Raw genomic sequence first — 12,144 nt, forward strand, 5'->3', positions numbered from 1 at the left:
ATGAATGTTAATTGAGCTTTTGTTACATGGATAAACCTTTTGATGATAGATTTCTTTAGATTTAGAAACTTGAAAACTGGAAGTGAAAACACAGTTTTTGTTTTGGGAAAGTTTGAATATTTCATGGTTTGATCTCATTCCAAAGGTTTTGATATTTTTATATGATGATCCTAAGCCTCTTATATACATGTTAGGATGTTATTTTGAAGATATTTAGTATTAGTTTTAAAGATATGATTTTTCTATGCAAGAAGATTTTGGTTAAGCCTAAGATTTGATGTTTTTGGGTTAGATCCATATTTTATTGAGTTTTAGCCATGTGATTTTAATTTTTTTGTTTGGATCTTCTTTAGGACACATTTTTAAACCCTAAGATGTTTTAGTTTGAAGATCACATCTCTTTAAGCCATGGATCAAGAGATTGATCAAAGTTAGTTGAGAGAAAAGTTTCTATTTTTGGACTAAGTGTAAAACCAAAAACTCCAAGTGTTGTTTTGTATTTTGGTAACTTTTGTTTGATGATTTAAATCATGGTTGATCTTAGGATGATGTTATAAATATGTTAGAAGTAAGATTTTATTTTTTGGAATTCTTGGAAATGTTTTTATTAAAGTCAAAATTTGTGATTTAAAGGTTTACTTTTTGTTAAAAAGTTTGGGTCTTTTTACAAAAAGTTTGGTGTTAATGATTAGCTTTCCTTAATGGATATTTTAAGTGTATTTTTAAATTTAGGATAGGAAGATCCTTGTTACAAAATTTTGATTTAATCATGAGCTTTGAAGATGGAAGAAATTGCAACTAAAATCAAGAGAAATGACCTATGAATGTTTCGGTCATTGTGAGTTTTCTATAGTTGTGCATGTAAATTTTGGTAATTTTTGGAGTTAGGATGTGAAATCCTTAAATTAGGGATAAAATGGTCATTTTTCCACATGTAGAGGGTAAAATGGTAATTTTATTCTAAGTTATTCCTTTTCACTTTTCTAATTGTTAGTAATTAAATTCCTAACTTTTAGAATATCCTTTTACAGTTCCTCGTGTTTCGTGCTTTATTCTCGTAGAACGCGACGATCGAGATAAGTTAGCTCTTAACTTACTATCAGTTTACTGTGTATGTGTGATGGGTAAAAGAACTACAGTTTATGTTCGTATGTTGCTATATATGCCATGTCATCACATGTTTATCTATTACACAAATTATTCTATCACGAAATACTTATCTGTTATACAATATATTCTATCTCATGTTACTATCTGTTGCAAGTATGTCATATTACGTATGCTATCTGTTATATGTATGTCATATCATGTAATATTCACTGTCACATGTTATATCATATTACAAAATGTTGTCTGTTATATGTTATGACATGTTATAAAATATTGTCTGTTACATATATGTCATGTTATGAAATGTTATTTGTTACATTTATGTCTTAAAGTATGTCATGTCTGTCGTCTTACATTTATGTCACATCACGTTATGAAATGTCATATATGCCGGTTAAGTTATTCATGTCAATCACGACCCTAAGCACTAGGATAGGGTAATATCCTAATGGAACTCCTTTGTTCACGCTGGAGTATCTAAATAGGTATAAAATTTTCTGGATTGACGAAGTATAGTCAACAGGTTGCAAATAGAGCCTAACTAGCTAGTCATCGGAGGGCGCCAGGCACTAACATCGATGGAGCCACACTTTATGTTATGTGTGTCCACAACAAGTGTGGCACAAACAACTCATGGGGTCACAACAACTATGGAACATGAAGTATGAGGCCACAACAACTATGGAGCATACACTACGTGAGACACAGCAATTGTGACACATAGAATATGTGGGGCCACAACAACTGTGAAGTACGTATTAACGCACTTACAACTGGTATAGACACATGTATTGTGATGCGGTAATCAACAGGGACACACGGCTCAAGGGGACCCATGTAGTACCTGTATGGTCACTTTTATTAATTAAGTCTATTGAATAAGATTCCAAGTTCATGTATTTCATGTTCAAGTCATGTTTCACGTTATGTTATATTCAAGTTTACGTTCATGTCAAGTTTCAAGTTCATGTCAATTATAGTAACCCCATGAGATAAGAATACGCAATCATGGTAACCCCATGAGATAAGATTACTCAATCATGGTGACCCCATGAGACAAGAATATGTTTCAAGTTCATGTTTATGTCATGTTATGTTCAAGTTCACGTTCATGTTATGTTCAAGTTCACGTTCATGTTATATCATGTTCACGTTCACGTTATGTTTCAAGTTCATGTTTATGTTATGTTGTGCTCAGGTTCATGTGATGTTCAAGTTCATGTTCAAATTATGTGTATTCATGTTCATGCTATGTTTCAAGTCCATGTTATGTTTTAAGTTCACGTTCATGTTATGTTGCTAGTACATATTATGTTTTAAATTCACGTACAAGCCATGTCACATCAAACTAAGTTTCAATTTCAGTTCAAGTTATATCATTTATGCCATGCTATATATCAAGTTATGTTATACTTATATATGACTTTAATTATGCATTCATACTTTTATTGCTATGCATGCATTATTAACCTATGTAGTTTCCTGTTAACTTGGTGAGATTTGTAAAATCTCACCGTGGTAATCCCAACTACCATTCCTTCCAAATTGTAGGTGATGTGTTAGGATTAGAACAGGAAGCAAACACTGGCAGACTGGAGGAGGTTGACTAGATTCAACACGGAACTTGCAGCCTCCATAGTTAGGTCTTTGGATAGTATTCTGGCTTTGTTAGTCAAGTTACGTGAGTTACTTAACGAACTAGCCCAATAGTGTATTTTGGCAATGTAATTATGGAGCCAGGTCTCCGTTGTTTTGAAATTACAGTCTTTTGAGACCCGTGCTGTAATCATGGATGTTTTAAGTATGCATGGTTTATATTTTAACTATTTGATATATTATAAGTTTGGTGCATAATATTGCTTAAAAAAAATTATCCGCTATGAATATTGCATAATGTTAGATGCATGTTAGGAATATTGCATCTTATATGTCATGAACGGGGGCAGGTAACCTTGTGTTGCATGTCCCGACACTTCGGATGTCTGTCCGATCCCAAGCGGAATCTGGGGGCGTCACACTATCCCCCCTTACTTATTTATCCTTTGCGCAGAAGGGCCTTAGTTCCTTAATTGACTCAGCTGAGAGAATAGGGGACACAAAGGGAGTAGCAGTATCAAAAGGAGGAATAAGGATAAATCACTTAATCTTTGCTAATGACTATGTAATTTTTGGTAGAGTTAAGTTGGCTGAATGGCGGGAGATTCAAGGTTTATTGAGAATGTATGAGGAAGCCTTGGGTCAATGCTTGAACATGTAGAAGACTACTATTTTTTAAGTTTAAACACTGATATGTCAACTAGATCACAAATCCAATGTGTAGTATGGGTGTCTATATCTGGAAATTTTGAAAGATACCTTAGTCTACTAGTCATGATGGGTACATCAAGATATAATACATTTAGAAACCTGAAGGAGAGGGTCTGGTCTAAAATCAGTAGCTGGAAGAACTCCTTTCTATCATAGGTAGGTAAGGAGATTTTGCTCAAGGCTATTGTTCAGGCAATATCTACCTTTGCTTTGAGTGTCTTTATATTACCAAGAAGGCTTTGTAAGGAGATATCTTCCCTAATGACAAGATTTTGGTGGGGACATAAGTAGGATGACAAGAAGACTCAGTGTAGAAGCTAGTTTAAAATGGGTGATTCAGAAAAGAATGGAGGGTTGGGATTCCGAGACCTTGAATGTTTTAATAAAGCAATGCTTGCTAAGTAGTGCTGGAGAATTTCGAATCACCCCTTTTTACTGGTGGCAAAGATAATGAGAGAGAAGTATTTCAAATATGTGGGGTTGGTAGATGCTAAGTTGAGTTGTGATCCTTCCTTCATATGGAGAATTTTATGGTCCTCTCTAGACCTAGTGAAAGAGGGCTTGAAATGGAGGGTGGGGGATAGAAGTAGAATTAAAATATGGAAAGACAAATGGCTGCTAACTCAGATTTCTCAATGTGTGCAATCTCCTATTAAAAACTTACCTACTGATTCAAAGGTGCAACAACTCATTGATATTGAAACTAAATTATGGAAGAAAGGACTAGTTTATGATACTTTTATTGAAGTTGAAGTTGAAGCCATGTAGTACTCCTCTAAGTAGGTGGGGAGCAGTGGACAAAATGGTGTGGGGAAGATCAAATGATGGTAAATTCTCAGTTAAGAGTGTTTACCATCTAGATATGAAAGAATGAAGAGGATGAAAGGGGAATCTTCAACAAGGAGTAATTTAGAAACAATGTGGAACTTGACCTTGAGGCTAAATGAACAAGGGTGGTTAAGCACTTTTTGTGGAAGGCTGGTCATGATTTACTCCCAATCAAGCAAAATTTATTTAAGAAGTAGATCATAGATGCTAAAATGTGCACCATTTATGAGAGCGAGACTGAAACAACCATGCATGCACCTTGGAGTTGTCCTGCAGTCTCGAATTTCTGGACAGAAATTGATAACATTGTGCATAAGTGGAGTAGCTCTGAATCTGGCTTTGTGGTTTTATGGAAAAAATAGAACTTACACTTGAAAGTGGAGGGAGGGAGGTGGTGTTGGTAGCTTGTATTATGAGGAAGATCTGGTTAAGAAGAAACTCATTATTGTTTGATAAAAATTTTGATGACCTCAGAAGTGTCAGAAAAGCTGCAAGTGTCTCATCTCATTATTATAACTTTTTTAAATTTCTACACAAAATATAATAAACAAATGAACTTTTTCAATTTCAAAAATAATAATAATATTAGAAAAATAATATTTTAACAATATTTTATTCAACTTTCAACTTTCATCTCAACTCATCTCATCTCAACTCACTATCAAAACCGCACCTAAGTAAGTTCATCATAAGTCAGAATCATCACCAGAAGGTATAGATGAATGAGCAAGTGGGAAAAGCCTGCTGAATTGGCAGTGAAAGTAAATTAGGATGTTACTGTAGATGCTCATCACAATAGGGTGGGTATTGGAGTGGTTGTCAGAGACTCAAGGGGTGAGATGTTGGCATGCCTTTGTTCAAATTTTGATCATAACAAGAAACCGATTGTTGCATAAGCTTTGGCATTAAGGAGAGCTGCAGTTTTATGTGCAGAATTGGGCCTCTTGGATGTGATGATATTAGAGGGAGACTCTTTTATGGTAGCGAGAACAACAAATAGTTGGGAGGAGATATGTGCTGAATATGGGAACATTATCGAAGATGTAAGGAAATTGATGTTTGGAAGGTTAAATTGGGCATAAGATATGTGTACGGAGAAGCTATATTGAAGCAAACAATGTAGCACATGGCTAGCAAAATTAGCACTTACTTTTTCTGATGAGAGGGTCTGGATAGAGGATGGTCCTATAGAGATAACCAATGATATTTTGAAGGGAAAATATTGTAAAAATTGAGTTGTATTAAGGGAAAATTACATTTAATTTCAATAAGGGAAAATTACATTTAATTTTCAATAAAGAAAAAAAAAACTCACGAAACATGCGCGTTGCATATGATTTATGAACGCTGTATTCATTTATATCTTAAGTTGAACATTTTAGTAATTTGGCTTTGACGGTTGCTATATTAAAAAATTATGAAAAACTCGGATCCCCTTTAATATAAATTGGTCACGCTTCAAGAACTGTCATGGATGGTTAAAACTTAAAAGGCCTGAACTTTAATTAATGGAAAGTCATATTCCTATTTGAAAAATTGAAATTTTTGTGAGTAAGAGAAATAGACATATAAAATCGATTTTATTATATTTATTACTAATTTATATGAGCAATAATATATATGATAAGGCTCAATTCTCTCCCTATCCAAAAAAAAAACTCAATTCTCCCCTACTTTAAATTCTTTCTTTCATTGATACCGAGAATATGAATTTCAAGAGCATAATATGACAAATAGTATTTTCAAGTTATTTGTGTTGTATCAAGGTTATGAATATTTTATTATATAGGTCAATCTGAATCATACTCATTAAGTTAAACGTATCAAACTTTTAAATTCTAACACGATTCATTTAGATAACGGATCGTATCGTATCACCCGTTTGGACCTGTTTAATAATAAATTAGAAATAGTTCAACACGACATAACTCATTTAAACTTGTTTCATGTAAATGGGTTAAACTAATACACGTAACTCATTTGACGTGATTAACATAATTTCACATAAAAGTTAAAATTTATATTTATCAACATCCACAATATCTTAAAAAAAGATTACCTACTAACAAAAAATATTAATATTTTTCAAATTTTAACATATAATAAAAGCAATATTACAAACTCTACAATAATAAATATGAGCATAAGTCCAGAATTACAATCTTAATAATAAAAATATAAGCATATTGAGAAATATCAATATTGCAACTTAACAATAATAAAATTAAAATTTTTGAAATAAAATTTAAACGGATCAAAATGGATTGATTTCGAGTTAAATAAGTTTATCCGTTTATAAATCGTGTCTTAACAAATCAATCCGTTTTTACTTAAACTCGTTAATATTAAATCCAAATCTATTAATTTTATATCGATTTTGTGGATTCACTATCCCTAAATTCAAATAATAATAATAATAATAATACCATCCCGATTCCCTTAGGGTTACGTGAGAGGAGACCTTTATCCTCACCCACCCACCCCTCGATAATTTACACAAATTTCGTGAAGCTATTTTAATTAAAAATGATTAATATTCTCGTAGCCCGCACTACAAAAGATCTGTAACATTGAAGAACAAGTACGAGCATAATATGAATTGGCTTCGTTTGGATCCTTAACTCCTCTCAACTCATCTCAACTCATTATTATAATTTTTTTAAATTTCAACACAAAATATAATAAACAATTCAACTTTTTCAAATTTCAAAATAATAATAATATTAAAAAATAATATTCTAACAATATTTTATCATCTCAACTCAACTCACTTCAACATCCAAACACAACCTAAAATATATAGATGCCAACTTTATTAGAAGAAAAATTATGTGTGCAAACGGCATGGGGCACAGCCACGTAGTCGGTGCCAACGTGGCATAAATCAAACGGTTTGTTTCATTCAAAATTATATACACACCATTTTATTACTTTCATTTTCCTCTTCTTCCTTCACCCCGTCTTCGGTTCCCATCCTCATTCTCCCCATCTTCGATTTTCCCATCCCCTTCTCCCGAGCAGATTACAGAGACTTCGATTCCCCCATCTCCCCTCCCTTTCCTTTTTTTTTTTTTTTTGCAACCGTAATGATAATTTGACAGTTCATTATATATTTTATTCAACCAAGTTTCACAACAATTATTCTGGATTGGAACCTCTTTAATCAGAAAGTTCTCAAGGAAGCACAACAATCTTTGGTTGTTTTTTTGATCGAATGACGTCATCTTCACTTGAACATGTTTCACCGGAGAGCATGTTTCACCATTGTCATCATCACTGTTATCCTCTGAATCTGTTCCACTACTACTACAAGCTAATGGAATCACAGATTGAAAACCAACAATTGCAAATTCAAAGAGCAGCAACAACCTCTGGGGTATGAAGATCAGCAACACCAAGCATCAAATCCATTTCAATAACTGCAGATTCATTTCCAATGAGCACTTCAATATCATACTTCTCATAATTGTCCTTTGCACCAAGCTGAAGCCTTTCATTTGCTTCTGATATCGCTCCTAGGAAATCTTTAATTTTCCCAACACTTGGCTTTTGGGAAGAGGGGCAGTGATGGGCTTTCCATCAGGGAGGAGTTCCTGGATTTGAGCAAGCGAGTTGTTTTTACAAACAAAAAGTGTCGACTCCAATGGTGCGGTGAAGGGGCTTCCTGATCTCCAAGTGTAGAAGGTCTTTGCTTGTCTGCCCCTCTCCCTTTCTTCGATTCCCCCTATCTCTTTCTCCCTTTCCCTTTTATTTCTGAGGAATCTTTCTCCCATTCGATTCCCTCACATGTTTCTCCCATTTGATTTCGTCATTTCCTTCTCCCTTTCTCTTCCAATTAGCTCTAGTCACACTAGAATTAAATCTAAATGGTTTACTTGGGATTTCAGCACCACCACTACTCCCACCGCCACCATCTTTACGTCACTTTTAAAACCATCAACAGACTCCTCTTATATCCTCGAAGCACGGCCTCCTTTCCTCAACTGGTGCACTTCGGATCTGCAAAATCTATTTTCAAGAAACTGGTTTTGCTTCAAAGCACAATTTGCTCAAAGATTTGGCTTCATATCTTACCTGACCAAGCAGTAGATCTAAGACACAAAATCGATCTCAAGCCTGAAGTGATTTTCGGGTCCTTTGAAAGTGAATCAACAGATCATCAAATAAAAAAAATGTGAGATCTTAAGGAAGAAAAATAGCTAAAATTGGTTTCTAGTTCTTCCTCAGCAGAAGATTTGAAGACTGTCCAGATTCGCACTATCTCTTCTTTTGTAAATTTATCAACGTCGCTTGCCCAAATTTGCACAATTTTCTTCAAAAAAATTTCTCTATATCCTGGTTTCAGCCTAGATCTTCTTTTTGGGGATATCAAGCACCTGGAGTTGATCTTGCTGCTACCGACGAGGAAACGAAGACAATCATCAACAAAGACAATGAAGAAGACGACCTCTGCTCTGGGTTCCTCTCTTATTTCGTCTTTTTTTTTTTTTTTTTTTTTTTTTTTTTTTTTTTTTTTTTATAATAAGTCCGACTGATGTGGCATAATATATTAGACGACTCCCCCTTGATTGCATCTCCCGACCGTCCCTAGAAGAGTTGTTATTAGAATGTAGATTAAATTACCTTGCATTCATCATTTTTTTTTTATTATCATTATATTATTTTATAATATAACATTAAATAATAAATTAATCAATATAATTTAATAAATAAACTCCACCTGCGTGCCGGTACGATGAAAGTTGAAACTCGCAAGAATCAATTTCTCTTCCCAAAAGCCATCACTTTATTGCGTCAAGTAAAAACCAACAGGCAACAAGGTGTCGTTTCTGTCCTCAAAATAAAATTAGTGCTCGCAAATCGCAATCACACCAAGTCGGAGTAAGGAAAGAAAGAAAAAGAAAACAGATAAGATCATCGCTCATCACCGACTCTGCATCTATCTCTCTGTCACTCTTATACCCTGAAGGGGGAAGATTCAAGAAGCAGCAGGAAAGTGAAGAAGTGAAAGATCTAGAAAAGGTAAGTGAAACAAAATGTGTAGCGGAGATGGAGATTGCAGGCCGTTGGGTTTTCTTCTTGGCCTTCCTTTTGCTTTTCTCTCCCTCCTCATCTCCATAGTCGGCATCGTCGTCTGGATCGTCGGGTAGAATCCTTTTCCCCTCCAGTATTTCCATTGAATTTAATCTTTGGGCATAATATGAAGTTTGATCTCCATTCAATTTGGTCATACTTGTATATAAACTTTTTTTTAAAAAATGATTCGATCTCATGTAATTTGGTCTGATCGGTATAAAAAACTTGGAATTTTTTGTTACGCACGTGCAGTTTGATCTTCTGGGCGAATGATTTGATTTCATGTAATTTGGACTTATGGGTATTGGAAGTTCATTAACTTTTCTGTGATTTTTAATTCAGTTATCTATTTCTGGGTACCATTGATTTCACAGTTTTGACATAGATCTAATTGGAAAATTTTCTGGGTAGATTATTGCTGAGCTGCATCTGCCCATGCTGTTTCTGCGTTACTGTGTTAGTGGAGCTGGCTTTGGAGTTGATCAAGGCTCCGATTCATGTAATGGAGTGGTTTACTTCTCAGATTCCCTGTTAGCTTGAGTCTCTTCAAAAACAGTTTGAAGTGCTAGGTTTGATATTCATTAACTTGTAGTTGTTTTATGGCCTGTGATGATTGTTGGTTATATTTGAAATGTTGGGATGCTGATGCGTATTCTGAGTTCTTGAAACTGTGAGTCAATTACATATACATTATTTTCTTTTATTTTTACCAAGCAAAGTTTTGATGCAATGGCATGCGGCACAATGAACTCAGCTGCCAAAAAAATAAGCTTTTTCTGAAGCTTTTGACCAAAACTTTTTAAGTCGTCCTTGGAATTTTTCTGCCACTACAAGGGAAAAAAATTGTCGATTTCTATGTGATGCATCCAGATTTCAGTGTAATTACATCCTGCCCAGTCAACATCTTAATCAAATAAGGGCTCTCTAATTCTAATATCGCAGGTACGCTTTACAATGAGTAGGCCCCAACTATAACGTGTAACACGTTGCAGGCGGGTTTGACCTGGGTTAGATTAAATTAAATTAGTTCTTTACCCCTCTCTCTCGCTCTCTTATATTTTCAATTACATGCAGTTATAAAATATATAAATATTATATAATTATTTTAAATAAGAATAAAATTTATTATTAAAAAATTAATTTTTTTATATAAATTTTTATTTATTTATTTTTTAAAATAATTACACAATATTTCCGTACTCATAACTATCATTTATCTTTTCAATATTAGGCGTGATGGTCTTTTCAATATTAGGTGTGATGGCCTTGTTTTACGTAAGGTCAGTGCTCAAACATTATTGTTGTTTACCGGCAGTCAATTTAACTGTACAAGTGCTCATTAATAAAAGTTTGATTTTTTCTTTTTTATTATTATTATTATATATGTTCTTTTCTATGAAAAACTAGTGGCATGTGGCAGACTGGCACTTACCTAGTTACCTTTAGCTTCTAAGAAAAAACAAATGCCACCTAAGGCTTCTTAAAAAGTGTCTGGCAAGAAAAATAATAGAAAAAAAATGTGCCACTTTGTCTAGAAAGAAAAATAATAGAAAAAAAAAAATGCTCTTTTTCAAAGACGACCTATATAAGGGTATCCACGTCCGGCTCATTAAAGTTTTGGACGTCAGAGTGAATTGAGTTGAGTTGAATTAAAATAATAAAATATTATTAAAATATTATTTTTTATTATTATTATTATTTTAGAATTTAAAAATATTAAATTATTTATTATATTTTATATTGAGATTTAAAAAAATTATAATAATAAGTTGAGATGAATTATACTTTCAAACGAAGTCTACGAATTTTCTTAAATTTTAGTAAAAAAATATATTTTTCTTTTTTTTTTTCCTTAAATTTTACTTCCTACATCATATTCCTTATTTTCCTATTCTATTAAAATAAAATTTATCTATTATTTATTTATTATATTTTTTCTCTCACTTTCCTTTCAAATCTTAACTAATTTTTTTTTTCCCCCTTTTGTTTTGAGCTATTACTCTCAAGCGAATATTTTTAACACATCCTCATAAATGTATTTTTTTTTTCAGTACTCTCAAATTTTTAGGTATTATTTTGTAACGGTTAAATTATAATTAGTAATGATTTTTGTTATTTATCTAATGGTAATATTTTTTGTTCTTTTCCTAACGGACATATTTTCAAACGGTATTATTTTAGTGTATAAATAAAAGCACTTACTCTTTCATTGACATCCAGAGCAACCTAAGTTTCATTTCAGATTAACAGAAAATTATCATTCTAGTCTCATTCTTCACTCGATTCTTCACTCGCTTCTTAAATGGCTCATTCTTTCTTTCTCAAATTGTTGCTTCACTTAGACTATAAAGATGAGTTGGAGATAGTTTTTAATGAAGATAGAGGATCAACATCTCATCATGGTCATACTCATCAATGTCGTAAGTGTATTAGGAATGATCATTTAGAAGGACACAAGTGGTTATTTCGTGACTATTTTACAGAATTACTAATACATCCCTCGAATCTATTTCGAATGAGATTTCGTATGGGTCGTGAACATTATCTTCGTATTCAACATGAGGTAGAGACTTATTAGCCTTACTTCATCTAAATAAGAGATAATGCTCGAAAACTTGGTCTATCTTCCCTACAAAAGATAAGTGTTGCACTTAGAATTCTTGTGTACCGAGTAACTGTCAATTTCATGGATGGATACATTCGGATTAGAGAAAACACTGCAATGGAGAGCTTGAGAAAATTTATGGCTGCCATCGTAAATATTTTTTTCAATGAATATTTAAGATCTCCAAATGCCAAATTGTTCAATTACTCTTTGTTGGT

General features: G+C 33.2%; 1 protein-coding gene across 1 annotated transcript; it reads left to right on the plus strand.

Moving 5' to 3' along the window:
• The first annotated feature begins 9,015 nt into the window (after positions 1–9,015).
• On the plus strand, positions 9,016–10,024 carry LOC121251113 (signaling peptide TAXIMIN 1). The gene is made up of 2 exons (XM_041150432.1): positions 9,016–9,391; positions 9,733–10,024. Exons 1-2 carry the CDS (start codon positions 9,282–9,284, stop codon positions 9,854–9,856), a joined length of 234 nt encoding a protein of 77 aa, XP_041006366.1. The 5' UTR covers positions 9,016–9,281; the 3' UTR covers positions 9,857–10,024.
• The last annotated feature ends 2,120 nt before the right edge of the window (positions 10,025–12,144 follow it).

Source organism: Juglans microcarpa x Juglans regia, chromosome 2D, assembly GCF_004785595.1.
Source record: "Juglans microcarpa x Juglans regia isolate MS1-56 chromosome 2D, Jm3101_v1.0, whole genome shotgun sequence".
NCBI lineage: Eukaryota > Viridiplantae > Streptophyta > Magnoliopsida > Fagales > Juglandaceae > Juglans > Juglans microcarpa x Juglans regia.

Coding starts and splice junctions, on each gene's coding strand:
- LOC121251113 (XM_041150432.1), top strand. CDS start 9,282: ATGTGTAGCGGAGATGGAGATTGCAGGCCGTTGGGTTTTCTTCTTGGC. Junction 9,392..9,732: donor ATCGTCGTCTGGATCGTCGG/GTAGAATCCTTT, acceptor TTTTCTGGGTAG/ATTATTGCTGAGCTGCATCT.